The sequence below is a fragment of the Grus americana genome, chromosome 13, assembly GCF_028858705.1.
Source record: "Grus americana isolate bGruAme1 chromosome 13, bGruAme1.mat, whole genome shotgun sequence".
NCBI lineage: Eukaryota > Metazoa > Chordata > Aves > Gruiformes > Gruidae > Grus > Grus americana.
In genome coordinates, this window is record NC_072864.1 from 1,218,246 (window position 1) to 1,235,562 (window position 17,317).

At 42.1% G+C, this 17,317-nt stretch overlaps 2 protein-coding genes across 5 annotated transcripts in view; both read right to left on the reverse strand.

Annotated features, from left to right (window-relative positions):
- The window catches only part of WWP2 (WW domain containing E3 ubiquitin protein ligase 2), a 179,607-nt gene that overhangs the window by 67,616 nt on the left and 94,674 nt on the right, over positions 1-17,317 (reverse strand). The window lies entirely within an intron of this gene.
- Positions 1-17,317, reverse strand: part of NFAT5 (nuclear factor of activated T cells 5) — a 73,290-nt gene that overhangs the window by 21,613 nt on the left and 34,360 nt on the right. For 2 of the 4 annotated variants that reach the window (XM_054840908.1, XM_054840909.1), the window contains exons 2-6: positions 13,155-13,216; positions 12,133-12,691; positions 7,098-7,290; positions 2,358-2,548; positions 303-475 (exon numbers count right to left, since the gene is read on the reverse strand). In XM_054840908.1, coding sequence (XP_054696883.1) covers positions 303-475; positions 2,358-2,548; positions 7,098-7,290; positions 12,133-12,662 — 1,087 coding nt within the window. In that variant the 5' untranslated portion in view covers positions 12,663-12,691; positions 13,155-13,216. The remainder of the gene's footprint in view (positions 1-302; positions 476-2,357; positions 2,549-7,097; positions 7,291-12,132; positions 12,692-13,154; positions 13,217-17,317) is intronic. The other 2 variants (XM_054840907.1, XM_054840906.1) reach the window with 1 other exon arrangement.

Sequence of the window (17,317 nt, forward strand, 5' to 3'; positions counted from 1 at the left end):
GAGATAGAAATATGTATCAAAAAGTCATACAGGAAATTCAAAGCAATCATAAAACAAATTCTGACCTTTTAAAAAAAGGCAAACATTCATTTAATAAAAGTTATAACTACTGTTAAATACTGGTCAGTCATTTAACTAACACCCCACCCCAAATAAAAGTCAATCCATGTGATCGTAGCCATATAGATTCTGAAACAATCACAGATTAACGTTGAGGTGGGTTTTTTTCCCCCAAGGCACTTTATGGCAATCACACTAAAACCCAAAGAGATCTAATACCGACTCTGTATTTTGATACTTACTGCACAAAATTGGGGAAGAAGGTGTTTGAAGAGTCAAAGTTGAACCGTCCTTGCGAGTGATGTTAACACGAAATACCAGCCTAGCACGTGTGCTTTTTTTCTTGGAACCAGCAATCCCTATCCTAGCTTCAACATCAGCATTTCTCAGCTTCAGTATTCCCACGCAATCAACCCTAACAACACAAAACAGTCAAGAGTTTAATAGAGCTTAAGAAGTTCGGCATCTTTAATAATCTTTCAACTAGTTACACAAGCCACAAAGTCAAAACTCTTGAAGTAATTACTGAAATATTATTAGAATAATTTTTTTATTTACATGAAATCTCTACGTGACCTTTTTCATTATATAGCCCGGTTTTCAATTCATCCCTGCATAATTTGGATGCTGAATCACGGGAGGAAGGAATATGAAAGTAGTATGTCTAAAACAGAAAATGCAATGTAACAAACTCATTCTGGTAAGCATTCAATTTATAATCACAGATCTCCATTCTTCCATTCCTGGGACTAGATCTGGGTTTGGAAGATTATTACTAAAAAACATTCTGCATTCACTTAAAGCAGCAGGAGAAGAAAACTTACTGTAGTCATATTATTTTTTATGCTCAGTGGAACTTGGAAGGGATAGATATGTCATACCATAACTGTGGTCCTATGGGAAATGTATACAGGGCCTGGGTGAGAGAGTGATGCAGTGCTACCTTTCAGAAAGACATGCCAGATGCAAAATGATTTCAAGCAAAAAAAAAACAAACAAAAAACCCCAAACACAGCCTGATGTGTTAAGAAGAATAATACTGTAAGTTTGCCAGGATCTTAGGCCCTACATCCAAAAAGTACAGGGACCAGCTGATATCTAATTTGAGTAGAACAAATGTTCATGCTGCGTGAGGGCCAGGGAGCAACAGCCAGGAGCAGCGAGGAGGAGAGCGGGGGTCAGGAGGTGACACTGGCATTACCATCAGCAGAGAGGTGCCCCAGCATCACTGAACTATTAGGAAGATTTCTTCTGAGACATCAAGGTATCTTTTGAGAAAACAGCCTAGGCCAAACTTTTCTTCCTAGAGAATTCCAAATTCATCTTTCTAGTATCTCTATACTTACATGGTTTTACATTAACACTTGAGGACAATTACAAAATTGTTTCCAAAATTATCATGGGAATATATTTTATATTTAAAAAGTCAAAATGATTCATTCTATTAGCAAACTATTATCCTGCTTAAGAAGCAGACACTGTAAATTGAAGAAATGTTTCTTCTCTTGAAACACAACAAGCTTCTAAGGGAAGAGTGGCAGCTTTCAACCACGTACCCCTTAAAAAAAAAGACGTTCTACTGAAATGCATACTTTGAAAGAAGATCACTCCCTTTCTCTATATTCAGACACATGCAAAAAGCTTATTAGGGAACCGCTTATATCTGAAGTTTCTTGGGAGATCCGAACCAGACAGGCAGACGAGGCCGCCTGCTCCAAACCCTACTGCAGGGGTATCCGTAACCTGTGTCCACACGTTGCCTATGCCTGGCCGGATAAGCCCTGGAACGATTGCAAAGCAGGGGCTTCCACGGTGGAAATGACAGAAATGGAACACGCGAAGCAAGAGAGGAGAAAAGCCAGAGTTTGGTCTCACTATCCACAACTCCTGGCCTGTTGAGCCTAACGGGATCTGAAGATGCCAATATTCTCCTTCCCTCCTCCAATTAGCAAGTCCGTACTTGTTAAAAGACAAGACAACTAACAGAAACAGCGACCAGTTTATAGTTCACGTAATGCTTGAATATGCACATTATTGTTCAAACAGAACAGGAAACTAATGTAACAAAGTTAACTGATAAAGTTTTAGGAGAGACTGGATTAAGCATGAAGTACAATAGACACAAACTGAGAATGCAATTTAAAAGTTTTTCTTATACACACAGCTTCACTAAGTGCCTGGTGTGTGCCAAGATTTTCCAGTCTTTTAACTATAACCAATCCAATCAAAAAAGGAAAATCAAGTTTCTGAAAACAAGCTAATAAATGAAAGCACTTTAAAACAAAAAAGCTACTCACGCAAGTGTCATGCTGTTGCTTGGGTCCAGGCCGACCTCGATAACAGTAGTCCCCTCTATATCCACTTCTTTGCAGGGAGTGGTGTTTCTCCCCGTAACTCTGCAGGCCTGGTAGAACCCGTGCGGCTTCACTCGACCGGAGTCGTTGCCCACGAATACCTGCAGCACCACTGGCTCGTTGTGACCTTCCAGCTGAAACACAGTGACACAACTTCAGATGGTCAGCAATGCCTCTTAATTAAAACAGGAAACATTTTATGCAGCTGGATTTGAAGTGAATCTGTTCCCAGTGTCGCTGGAAACAATCCTAAGGGAAGGAGGAGTAAAAATTTTTCATCTAGTTTATAAACAAAATGCTAATATTTTTTACCTTTTGTCATTTGTTCTTCCACTAAAAGACATGTCAATCATTTAATAAACAGGTGACTTGATTTTTTTAAAAATTATTATTATTATTATTATTAATATTTTATTTTTAAACCAGCTTGAATCCTATTGATCTTCACCCAGAATTATCCCAACTCCAACTTCCAGGTCTAATATGACCGCTTACTCTCACCCCAGCCGTGACTATTTCCCCATCCCTTCCCCAGATCCTCCTTCCCCACCAGCACCTACATCCACCAGTCAGCTGAGAAACAGAACATTTGCTTTGTTCCAAACTTGATGAGAATTCGTTGGTCAGTACGTGCATGCGATCAATCAATTAGCACGCTGCACCCCCAGGATCTCATCTTCACACCAGCTGCACCTTGCAACCTTGGTGAAACCAGATTCAAACTGACTAAACACTTCTAAAACCACCGGTCGGGCAGAACAGGATGAGGAGGAAAGCAGGGGGAGGAACAGGATGCAAACATGGCTTTCCTTCAGGCACCAAAACAAAAATAAAAAATGGCAACTTGACATCTCCTAGGTAAAGCTGATGAACAGTGTTAGGAATCACTGAAATAGTAAATAAAAGCAGGTCAGACATACATTTCACATCAGGATTTAGGAGTCCTCCTGCAATCCAGTGTGCAAACCGTAATAATTATCCTAGAACATGTGAGTGAAAAATGCATTCACTTTTATAATATTGAATTACTAGCATAAAAGGCTTTGTGTCCTTTTAACACTTTTTTATTAGCGTAATCCCACTGTGGTGCTACACACTAAAGTTACTCTGACGTAGAAGCAACAGAAGTCTTAAAGTAAACCTGGATACGGTATTACAAAGTAACCTCTCTTACTCTTTTTAGGTAATAGAAGAAAAATACTCTGAGTAAAAAGAAACACTAGATCACTGTCAAATTCCCAAGCCAGAGATGGAAATTCTTTACCACAGCATTCTAGGAGGAGATAAACCAAGTATTTTTAATGTTTTCATTAAGCCATAATTGTTGCTAGTGACAATGTGATGCTTCGTCCTCGGCCTGGAAGCCCAGTCCATACTCGCAGAAAGCAGCTCAACCTTTATTAGTAAGGGGATGCAAATGAGAGCAGAATCCTCCAGAGGGTCTCTTTGGGGATACGTCCTTGACACACTTAGAAAATTTAGTTCTGCAGTTCTTCGGAAGTTTGAAAAAAAGAAAAGGAAAAAAAAAAAAATCAGCAAATACTGATACAATCGTAGTACGCTCCTCGAGTCCAAAAGGAGCAGCCAGCTTACAGCAGGTAGGGATGGGACTGGGACCGTGATGGGCAGAGCCAAGAGAGGTCTGGAGGAGCCGGGTACGAAGCACAGCCTGACAGGTATAAGTCACATCAAAGAGCTCAGAAGCCCAGAAAGCACGAATAAACAAGAGACCATGAGAACAGTGAATGAGAAGACTTAATTCCACCAGGTAATCAAAGGAAGCGGGCGGTAAAGGGTACTGGGATATTCCACCACTGCATCTCTTTTACACGGAAAGCTGAATGAACCGTGTCACCACGGTGTCCTTGGCTAGGAACAGCATCACCACAGCTAACCACCGTTGCTTTTCTTCCCCGGTGTTCTTGTTAGAAGGAGGTATAAAAGGTGTGCGAGAGCACCTCTCGTTGTCTGGATGGTAACTGCTCCAGCTCTGCAATACTGTTAGCAAGAAAACGTGAGGATCTGCTGCTGCCAGCCGGAATACCTCCGCTGACACTTCCTATCCGGGATAAACTCTTTTGACAGACAAGTCATTTGACTAAGGTTTGTTTATACAATTTTAATGTTGCGTATTGATTGTAGACTCTAGTTTTAAATTACCAAGTAACATGGTTTTCTTTCAAGGGCCACAGAATTTGCTTCTCCTCCTCAGTCTGCTTAAGAGTGATGCCTCTGAATGGCTGGCCAAAGAGCAGGCACCAGATCTCTACTGAACCAGCAACACTTGTACACTATTCTTCCCCATCTTTAAAACACCCCCCCAAAAAAACCCCAAACGAAATTAAAAAAACCCTCTCGTCCATTATATATATCTTTCCCCTAGTTCAGATCTCCTGAAAATCCACCAACTCATTTTGTCTGTCCAACCCTGGCAGACTTTTCCTTGCAGGGTATGAACTAGTTTGCCTACTGGTAAAGCAAGCTTGAGCTTCCAGGAATTCAGTAACACCAGACTCTTCCAAACAGAGTCTTCACTGATGGGTGCTAAAGGGTAATGGGGAAAGGAATTAAAAGAAAATTCAGATGAACAAAGGCCCATTAAGAAAATTCGTATGAGCACTACATCACCACAGCAACAGGACTATATGAATGGATTCTTTTCTTGTGAAACTTTACCAGATTTCTACCTTATGCAGGAGGGCTGAGCAAAGTGTTGGAGATGTTTCTAACACTGTTAAACAGGACTTAAAAGATAAATATACTTCTATACTTTGTCAGCAGTGGTCAGCACAAATTTTAAGGGCTGTATCATACACAAACATTTCTTTGTGGACCTGGTACATTAGTTTGGATTGAGAACTGCTTCGCTGCTTTCTCAAAGCGGCATAACTACGAAAAAATATGAAAGGAAATGTCTTTTATCCTTCTTATTTGTATGATAACAAATACAGTTGCCTACTCGCTCGACCTGCTGGCCACACTCCTCCCAATCTAACCAGGATGCCGTTTGCCTTAGTTCCAAGCAATGTGCAATGCTGGCTTGTATTCAGTCCGGTGTCCACTCTCACATTCGTACTGTGGTCGCTGCAACCTTTGTGATCATATTTGACATCAGTTCTTCTGTTTCTGTAAGTCAGGTACAGCATCACTCCTCTGGTAAACCTCTCTAGGAAACCCTCACAGCACAGTCCTGAAGTTCTTAGTAGCCATCCTTGCAGATGGCTGAAACCTTTCCCGACGGGAGAGGTCTGTGAGCAGGAGACTCCCGTTAGTTACCTATAGAAAGTATCATCCATTATCTTCTCAGGGAGGCAGTCTGTAACAGACACCAAAGCATTAGCCCTGAGCTTCTTCCCTCCTCTGATCTCAACAGGCCACTCTCCAATTTCCCGCTGGAGGCCCGTGCAGTCCAGGAGCTCCTTATGACACACGATGTCCTCTCCTCTTTCAGAGCAGCTGCTGCACTGACAGCATTCCAGCCATGTTCGCTGCCCCACGTCTCTGCGATTCCAGTCAAGTCACAGCCCTGGGACTACACAAGAGAGGAAACAAGACTGCAAATTCACACTGTGCATTAGCGTGCAGTCACTGGAGAACAGCCTCTGAATGTTCTCCCTTTTGAGTGGGAATGTGAAAGAACTCTTTGTAGCCTTCTTCCTCGTGTTTCTCCTCCATTTGTAGCTCCTCCTTCTCGTCTGGGCTTCAGTCCCCATCCTCTGACGAACTTACAGTAAAGCCCTCCTCACCAGGCTGCCAAGCCTGATCACCAGCTATTCTCCCCTCTTTGAGTAAGGCGAATTGCATCAGTCGTCCTTTTCTCCGCTCCAAATGAAGCAAGACGAACAAAGAAGCTAAACGCTTGCTGGAGAAACCAGCTCTGCAGCCAGGCCCTGGACTCCTGACCGCATCTGCTCTACTCAGATCCCTCCCCTTCATCAGAGGACTGAGGACACCAGTCAGTCCCGTGTGCCGCTCATCCCTGCCCTAGAGCAAGTCACCATCGCCACCTGAACTCCACGGCATCAAAGTCCGTACTGGAAACGGGCTGATTTGTTAAGTGTCCATACAACTGCTTCCTCTTTTCTTCCCTCCGTTCCACTAACCCACTACTTCATTACTGCTAACCATACTGAGCAGTACGACCCATAAAGTACACCTCAGCTAGATCTTTACGACTCTACTTGACAGGCAGACACTGGATATGTGGATTCAGACACTTCTTATTAAAAAACAAACAAACAAACAAAACAAAACAAAACAAACCAAACCAAAAAAATTAACACTTTGGGGTTTTTTTAAATGAAATGCAGTTTTATGCCCTTACCAATAAGGCATAATGATGACCCACTGTCATCAGCAATCAAACAGTTACGGCATTTCACTATCCTCGCTTTGCATGCCTCAAGCGTCTATTTGCACAGTTCGTATAATTGGAGTCTAACAGGACACGCATCACAGATTATATATCATTGCCTTGACATAAAGCTTCCTTCCCCCGGTAACTCTGTGACGCAGATACTCGTTACCTGCAAGAAGAGATACAGTACAGTCTCTACAGCAAAGAGACTGCAGAGTTCCCTTAAAAACGGAGATCCTAGGCCTGCCTGAACTGAACCAGCTCCCATTCCACTAAAGCATCCCTCGGAAAGGAACCCCCGCACCACCCAACGCTACACAGCCTACCTTTACAGTTGGAAAGCCTTGCTGTGTCCGGTCTTTCACCGAGCCTCGGCTGCCTTCAGTCAGGTAACGAGCCCTGTGCTGGGTTTCCGGCTGTACCACTATCTTCAGCTCCTTCCCCTCACTCTTAGTCGGATACTGACCACACAACATTGGGGTCTTCTTCCCTCCAGCTCCCTTCTGGTTCTCAGATGCTCTGGGAAGTCAAAGCAGACCATTAAAAGGATGTTATAAGCAGCTCCCCAATAAAAGCAGACTAAATCACCAAAAAGCTAAAAAGATAAAGAGGGTATATTAACGGATAGAAGATTTATAGTCGAGAGCAAACTTTGGAATTCTCTTTCAGACAGAGAAGGAAACCTGCAGGATGAAGAGGAACGGTGCTTCCCTGCCTCCTCCATCCAGTGCGAACAGGAACTGCTTTTCAGAGAGCAAACATAAAGGAAGGGAAAAGCAATTAGCATTAAACTATGTTAACATACAGAAGACGGCTCGTAATCTGCTTTTTCATAGTATGTGATACAGCCTATTATCTGAATAAGCTGTTTCGCTTCTGTAACAAATATGCATATGTACACACACACACTGAATGGATTTAAGGTTAAATGAATCTCCTTTAAACAGGAAAACAGCCTCATGCCTGTCTCCGCCTCAACTTGCATATCCATGCAAACTCAAATACTAATTTCTGTCAAAACCGATTGATAAATTTATGTTAAAAACAAATTAGTTATTGTAAAAAGCTCTGACAAAATCGCACCAATTTTAAATCTGCAGCGTATGCCAAAGGACTGTTTCTTTCCAGGTGCGTACCTTAAGACGTACTGTATCTGGTGTTCAGTTCCATAATTAAAACCTGAATGAAGAAGCCCTCCAAAGTATAACATCATGCGATCGATTTGCGTTCGCCTTAAAGCACAATGGAAAATAACTCTCGATCTTATACAGAGCAGGTTTGTATAATGAACCTGAAGTCTAACAAACTCATTGAACACTAGCAACCATAAACATGCCACGGCAAACGGTACAGGCAGGGAAAGGGCTCAGTGAATTTGTGCAAATGTAATACTTTTTTACTACCAAAAAGTAGTTTCTAACAGCTAATGGCTCTGAAGAAAGCAGTTTAAAATAGCAGGTGTGAATTGCTTCAAAACCAAATCCTGCTTCAATGTGCAACATAGGGAACTAATTCAGTGAGGATGTTTTCTTCTGGGGGAGAAGGGTGAAAGAAATGCTTTTTCTTCACAATCATTTGCCGAGAGCTTTGCCACTGACCCAAGGGCTGGGGTACCCACCGTGCTCTCTTCCCAGCCACCAGGGATTCCTACCACCAGCCCTTCTCAGACCTTTCCTAAACCTCCTGCTGTGCAATGAACGGCACGAGGCAGCACGCCAATACCGAGTCATCCCCTCCTTCTTCAGCTCCTCGCCTGCAGAAGGGCCTTCTCCTACCCCAGGGAAGGTGGAGCACTTTGCTCCCAGACTCCACCACATCTCACACCCCAGAAAGTCCCATTTGCCACGCTCTTATTTCTGCAAAGCCTTCCAAAACCTTTTAACACCTGTACCAAAGGGTTAAAATGCACACCGCTAGCTGTTACCAGGTCTGAGCTCCGTAAGAATTTCATTCGTGTTTTTTCTGTTCGTGAAGGTTAACCACTTCACCACAGACTGCCCAGCGAGCCTCCCCAAGCAGCCCTGGCCGCCTTGCACGCTCATCTTCGACCCAGTAACAGGATCTAGATAAGAAACTAGTATAAAAAAACCACTGTGAGTACCATCTTTCTGGCAAGGAGTCCCGATTACTCTGCCACAGTCTAGTCAAACAGGCCGTTTGAAAAAAATAACAATGCTATGTAAAAATATATCTTCTTTTAGGAAAATAAAAGGGACAAAACTGTTCTTCAATGTAGCATATACAAAACCTCCGATACGCTAAACAAACTGTAATTAACACCACCAAGCTCTTCGCTCCTGTGCAAGTTAAGCAAAACCACTTGCTTGTTAGATAATCACTTTCTCTATTCTTCCTCCAATGGACAGTAATTAAAAGGAATACATTCACTAACGTTCAGCATCTCTCTCTCACTCAGAATTTTATATCACACAGCTACAATCCCCTAGGTTCCCCGAGGGAACGCGGGAAGGAGTGCTGGGCAGCCTGAGCGACTGCTCAGAGCATGGCGTCGGACAGAACGGCGTGCCGGGGGCCGTGCCTCCTGTGCCGCATTCCGCTGGGCACCGCGACGCCACGGGAGAACGCTCCGCGTAACAACGCCGTGTAACAACACCGCGTGGATTGCTTGGCCTGACCTGGGCATGCTTGGAAGTTCCAGCTCTGTAAATTCATACAGGAGACTGCGGTGATGTTGAATTTTGAAGGGAGGCGTTAGAGGCAGCCATCAAAACGCAATTCACTTTGAACACTCGAAATGCCCCGTTTGGGCACTGCGACATTAATGCTTCGGCCTCTCCGACACAACTGGCTTTTCCCGACAGTACTTGTAAAACCCAAGTTACCTCAATTGTCAACACAGTGATATTTTATACATTGTCATATCTATGTAAAGACATGCTGCCTGACAATTATTTTGAAAGTCTTCCCTCTAGAAACCTAAAACAATTATTACTTTCAATCAGATTAGCTGAACTCGAAAGCAATTGTAAAGCCTTCACCAGACCACCTCAGTGGTGTCTTCTCAAATTACAAGGATATATCACTTACACATCCTTATCACTTAGTTTATTTATAATACTAATATTCATGCACATATAAATAGTAGAATATTTCATACGCACAAATTTATTCATTTATTAGCTTAACTGTTACCAGACAGTGTCTCCTCAAAGCTAAGAAAGAAATACAAGTGGTGAACCCTGAGGTTCAACTAGAACGGATTTCCCGAGCTAAGGCTCGCTTGGTCCTGCACTGGCACCAGGGCTGTTCCCGGGGAGAACCTGAAAGCCAAAGTGAGACCAAGCACGTCAGAAACCTCAGACTCTTTGCCCTAAATCCCCATCAATTCATCCGTTTCTAAAAGGGCTTTCACAGATTCTAAGAGTTTCCACAGGAATATATTCTTTCCCTTCCTAGCTCTTAAAGACAACTGAAGAAGTCTCTTTTGAGGCAAACGCTATTGCCACTTCACAAATTCGCAAGGGTGCTTTCCCTGCTCTTTTCTGGAAGCCAAAAGTAAATGAACTCCCTTGGCTGAACTCCATCAGGCTGGGAAGTTAAAAAACCCCTCACTACTATGCCCTAGATTTGTAATGCCAAATCTCCATATTCTAACAGCAAAATTAAGTTTTCTATTATCTTGGCCGTTTCTTATCCCAGAGCGTGTATTTAAATCGATGGTTCTGTGACGTAAGAGTTTTGCTGCGGTTCAATCTAACCTGTATAACAATGCACTGGGAAAAAAAAATTACGCTTATCTATCCCTGCGTTCACAGAGCACTGCTGACAGCACTGCTGAACGTTCACCGGCCAGCCCCTAATATTTCAGGGAACGTTACAGTCTTGGGACACTTTAGATCAAGATCACACGTGTTGTTCCAGAGTTTACTAAACCTCCCGTCTGTCCTGAGATCCCATTTACAGTCATACCGTTCTTGCCTTTCGACAAAGTTCGTTCTCTCTGTAAGAGAGAGCTGACCTGCTTTGTGCTGGCTGGAGGCGCTTCCCCAGCCCCAAGCAGCTGCTTTACACACGCTAATCCGCTGCTTTGGTCAACTGCGTACTAATCTTTTACTTTATTATCAATTTCTGCTGGCGAAAATGAGAGATGCTGGACAACTGCAGTCGCACTTAGAGCGGCTGTCGTAAGGAGAGATCCGAGGACCAGCGGTCCGAGGAGACGGGAGCGGGCGGCAGAGCCAAGGCTCCCGCACCGGCCAGCTCGGCTTTCCCCGGGGCTGTACCCAGGCCAGCACACTCTGGAGAGTTTCTCAGAATCACCTTCTGACAGGGAAATTTTAAGTATGGAACTGTGATGACCCTGGGAATACAGACTCCAGGCTCTTTCCCTTTGGAATATGAGAAGTTCATAATCTTTCCCATCAGTCAAATTTTAATATTCACCATTATTGTGATGAACATTAGAACGTACTGCAAGCACATACATAAAAGTAAAAACAGAAACAAAATACACCCCCCTCAAAAAAAAAAAATCAAATAAAAAAGCCCAATCTATCCACTTGACCATCTTATAAGTACTGAAGAGGCTACAAGTTAAAAAATGAAATAAAATAAAATCAATGTTTCAACACACTATTGTAAACTGATGGACTTTTTCCTCTTTAAGCAACTACTGAAATGCATTTAGTGAACAGTGCGAAGTGGGAGAGATGAGAGACCACCACCCAGGCGTGCCCACGTACAGACACTCACATGCACACAACCCAGAAGCACAGAGAGAAACAGGATTAGAGATTTATTTCTGAAAAAATCAAATACAGAAGTGAATTCACAAGAAAAAACAAAATCTGGTTCACCATATCATCTTAACATTTTATAAAAAAGGATGTGTTAATCTCAATGATGAGAAATCTTCACAAGCCATTAACTTCTACTCCCATCACCCTCTCTATTTGATAAATAGAGAGAGAGACAAACAGAAGCGGGTAAAGTGCACAAACTGAAATCCTCACATAAAATCCTGCAAAAAAATTACGATTTAGGGTGCGTCCAGTCCACTTCTGCCTGTCTTTTTAAATACAATAATGTTTTCATTGCCATTTTATAAATGGAATTGTGCAATATTTTAGGAATTCCACTTAAACAAGAATATGGATGAGCTCATCATTGCTGCGTTCAATTGTTGCAGGAAAGTTTAGCTTTATCTTCTCAGTGAAGATTAACAAGTCTAATGAGAACTTATCGTGGGCTAGGACGCAAAAGGGAACAGCACAGAAGGGAAGGGATTTATGTGAGAACCTGAGTAGAACACTTGACGAGGGGTGGGGGGAATTTTATTAGTTTGGTTTTACATATGGCGATAGAACTTTTTAAAAAAAAAAAAAAAAAGCAGATACCAACCCATTTCCTGCTTTTGAGTTGCCTTTGCTGTCCGTGCTGAGCTGAGAAAGGACATAGTGAGGCGCTTTGGCACTGTCGGCATCAAATATATCCATGTTGGACTCTTCACAATCTCGACGTTTGATCCCTGGCCTCTGCTTTGGATTTCGTTTGCGCGATTTACGTGGCACCTCAGTGTTATCATTGTAGGAACTGGTACTCATGTTACTGAAGTTGGAGGGTGAATCCTCCATCCACATACTGCAGCTCTGTTCTGACTCCAATCCACACCCCTCATCCTGGCAGGACATCCGACTGTTGTCCAGCAAGTCCTCAGGTGGTGGCGAGATGTACAGGACTGTGTGTCTCTTCGGCGTTGACTGCTGCTGCTGGACTGCGTTACTGGTTAACTGCTTTTCACTTACCCCTCTGGTACTTACCCCCACGGCTGAGGAGCAGCTCTCCACTTGCATAGCCTTGCTGTCGGTGACTGAGGTAGAGTAAATGGTAGGACTGGAAGAGGTGGTAAAGGAGCTGCAAGCACCGCCCATGGAGGAAGAGGAAGGAGCTGAAGAAGCATCTGCGGTGTATAATTCAGAAGTAAATACAAGATACATGGTTCTGTGTGTGCTGGCTATAGCAGTCCCATTGAAATAAAGTGATTTATGAACCGATTGCTTTCCCCCAACAAATATTTGGAATTTGGGTAAGTTTTAGAATGTAAATGCTTAAAGCAGTACAGCCTAGCCAGTACGGTACTTTGGAAATGTCCAAATAAGACTTAGTATGATCCACTGTAATCAACTTGTTTTAAAACTTAATGTTAATTCATAAAAATGGCTGCAAGTAAACAGAGCTTTCATTGCCTCAGCTGGACTAGTTATTTGTGTAGAAGCCATTTCATCTAAAATAATGGAAGCCCCAATGCAAAATGCTTATAATCCACATTCGATGCCAATTAAACCATTTATTGTTGGAATTTTTTTATTTTTGAAAAAGACGGGACTGTGCTTAGCCACAAAATATTAAAATAAGTTTCTAACCTATGAAGCAGAGAACTACAGGTCATTTTTAATGCAGACACTCCCTGCTTCAGAGGCAAATCCTGGAATAAAAATATGAGAAAATAAATGAGAAAAAGAGCTGCTGATTATTCCATCATCAATGAGAAATAAAATATAAAATCAACTGAGCTGGTAGGCAAAATGGAACTGGTATCAGTCACTATGACATAGCTGTTTATTTTGAAGGTTTAAAACAGGGATGAAACATCTGTACTGGTGACACGCTGATACAAGACGACATGAAATTTCTGCAATTTGACTCTCTTGGTCACCGAGACTGACTCGTCTCAGGCTTTATTAGCCGAGTCCCCCGAGCATACAGACAGCTTGGGACAGACCTCTCAAAAACTCACATTAAGCAGAATATTTAAACAACGGGGCTGTGACTTCTCTGGAGGCCACACCGATCGATCTGGCTTAGAAGCAGGAAAGGACAGCTACATGATTAAAACCCTGAAGATTTCTGCAGAACATCATCATCACTTCCACTTAAGAATTTTAATGGACAAATCAGCTGAAAACGTAGCCGAAAACGTTGGTGAGAAGCAGTATGGACAGCCAGAGGCCTTTATTGAGTTATTTAAATCAGCTGCAGCTCACTGCAGAATAACTGACTGAATTTTATATTCAGATTTAAACTTCCAGGGGGAGATGCTGTTTTCTGTATTTCTGTGCTACTGACCACACCTCACACAATAAACCAGAAGCCTAGAGATAATCTAATATTATGTACGATTTGTTTCCAAAATGTATACATCATTATACAATATGTTTGTTCAGCTAATTACTGGTGCCACAGAGGTAATACCTACTATTAAGAGGAACACAATGTTTTCCTTTTTGTTGTTTGGGATTTTTTTTAAAACCCAAAATATTATCTCTCAAGTCTAAAAACTTTAGAGATAGTTGAACTATTTTATCCAGTTTAAGCTATTTCAAAGTAACAGAATGATGCTCAACCATGATATATATATATATATTTAATTAACAGCAAAACTTAGTAAGCCTCCCTACTTGCTAGTACCAGGGGTATCAATGACCGATGATAAAGGACCTTTAAACCATTATTGTTTCTTACAGCTTTTCTGTGCTAAATGAATTTAAAAGTAAGCCTACGCAACTTCAGATTGTAAAATTTAGCGGGCATTAGAGTTCATCGATAAGGTACTCTGCTTTTCTCTTCATGGGAAGTCCCTTCCCTGAACCTCCCAGTGAACCGGGAGCAGATGAATGATACCAGTTCCATTTCCCAGTTTGTTCTTTGGCAAATACAGTGGCTGAAATTGGAGAATTCAGTCACTTCGAACTGCATTCCAATTTAAAGGCAAATTTATCCTTTCTATATCATGCATTAATGCAATGCTTTTCTCAAAAACATTTATAGGATTGGCAAGAACTATTAAATCTAGATATTTATTTCAGTGACAATATTTAGGAGCTGATTTGCAGCCACTTTGAGTTGAGAGAGATCGTTGCTATTTGGGATGTTTACTTTGTTTCGTTAGAATAGAATTCTTTCCCATTTGTCATTTAGACTCTCAAACAGAAAGAGCCAGAAACACGCAGCATGCATACAGCATATACACTGCGTGCGAGCGTTGGCAAGCGGAATACACGGAGCAGACAGCAGTAACGCTGCAGAACGGGATTACTGAACAGCAATATTTCCCCCATTTAAAAATCGATTCTTCTTGTATCGGATGAAACCGAGTATCGTGCACAGTACTACGCAGCATATGTGCCTCTCATGTTTGCCTGCCGTGAGAAAGACTGACAAATAAATAATTCTGTATGCTGAACCAGGTAGCAGGGCTCTAGAGCTGGAAGACTTTTCCTTCAATAGAATAGCAAAGATTTATCTTTTTGCAACAAATACTGGGAATGTTTTCGAAAGGTCTTTCAAAAGAGCTGTGAGAAAGACTTGAAGCGACAATCCCTACGCAGGTCTGCCAAAGACTGGGCAGACCCTGCGTATCAAATGGTTCAAAGCATACCCTGTCCAGAAATGCAGCAACTGTGCTCTTCCCTCACTTTCCTAGGGAAAAAAAATAAATCCATCACCAAACAAAATACTTTTCAGCGTAAAGCTGAAAGAGCTGGGAATGGTGTCGGTATTTTAGGGCGCAGCATTTTGCAATAATTCAGTTGCTATCATTATTGCCACCCAAAACAATTTCTCCTCCAGGTTTTTTCCCTAGAATTAAAAAACATGTATTTGTATGATTAGGTGTGTACATTTTTCCTTTATACATTTAAAAAGGAAAGAAATACTGTCCCTCATAAATTGGTTATACTCTCCTCCACTGATCAGAGACACCCCTGCATAACAATAAGATTCGATTATCGAAGCAATATCAAGCTAAACAGTAACGGCAAGCAAACCTCTCTCTTTAGCCTTACATACCCTCAGAAGAATGCCATTACCATCCATAGACATGCAAGTATTTTAAAGCATGTACAAGTCAGTTATAATAATTAAAAAAATATAAGAAAGTATGAAATATTACAGCCAATGAAATAAACTGGCTGTATTAGAACAATCAAATACACAAATTTAAACTCTGTTTTGGGGGATAAATTAGTAATTGTTTTAGTAACATTTTAAGTTACGCAAATACTAAGAAAAGCAGTAAGATTTATGTTTTCTCAGAGTCTGCAGGCCTTTAGCCAACTCATCTTCCTTTGAACTAGTAATTAAATAAGAATTCACAAAGCTACTCTAACGAATAAACCACTCTGGTTTTATGTGGCTCCCATTTTGTTTTACCAATTTATTCTAAAGCCAGTGACAACACACACGTGTCTGCCACCCAAAGGAGATCTGGTGGAATATGCTGCGTTTGGGGGGTAGGAGGGGAAGTTTATTCTAAAGTTTTCTGTAATTCAGTCTTGACTGGTGTTGCTTTGAAAGGTGAGGGCGTTCTGCACTCCTGGGTGGCGAGGAATGGAGGAATGCCGTTTCCCCACCATGCAGAGAATGAGCAGAATATCACCAGCGGGCGCTGGGGCGAGGGCTGTACCTGGGCGCTGCTCTGCCAAGGGAGAGTGGAAACATAGACGCGCCTGTCCCAGTTTAAGCATTTCTTTTATTTGAGGTTACTTTCCTTAGACACACAGCAAGGGGAATTGTTACAGGTGGCTCTTTCATCTGCAATTTAACAGTGCTTGCAATGACAAATATATAGTTTAAATGAGTACGTACATTTTGAAATGTAAGACTGAACATATTTTAACACAGCCTCCAAATAAAAATCGCTTTTCAGAGCAACCACACTGAACAGAAGCCAAGTGCACGTTATGGCAAGTATGCAGCCACAGTATTATAAATGAAACGTGCACCAGCATCGCAAGGTGGGTTTTTTTCCTTTTTCTTAATAAAAAAAAAAGAGAGAGAAAAGAAAACTACTTCCACATTAGAGCAACTTTGATCACTGTTGAAACTAAACCTCCTACATCTATTCATTGCCACCAGTGGAACATGTCAGGTAGCTGACATAAGTAATTCAGAATTTGTTGCCTCTCCTACAAGCTTTCCTTCTCTAAGACAGGCAGAACGGTATCAAACGGTTCAGCGTAAGGAAGCCCTGGTTCTGTTTCGGACATCATCATCTACACATCAACAATGAGCAATTCTGTAATGGGTAAGTGAACGACAGAAAGTAACCAAGAACTAACAAACTACGTGGTTAGTGCTGGAGTTGAGGGTGCAAATGAAGCAACAAATTACTCCGCACTACTCCTAGCAAGACTAGATTTCAAAGAAATCACCCATCATCTGTAGGTTTGCTTCCCAGAAAGCTCCCCAACGTTCACCTCCCTTTCAGGCAGTGAGCAGGATTACATTCACAGCTGGGAGACTGAGCAACTCAGGTTCCTTCTGCAGACCAAAGGCAGGCAGTGCGGGAGGGATGCGGCCCAGCTGCGGCACAAATGCACGCTGCTAGAAATCACGGGCGAACATTAGATCAGAGACTACGGGAACACATAGAGCATCCCCATGAGCAAATCAGCACAGTCTTGTCTTTTCAATAGCATAAAGCACTGTATAAAGAACATTTATTACCTCTGGAATCAGCAACTAAGGCAATGACATATTACTATATCCTATTATCTTGTGAAGTCAAGCAATGCCTTCAGCCTCT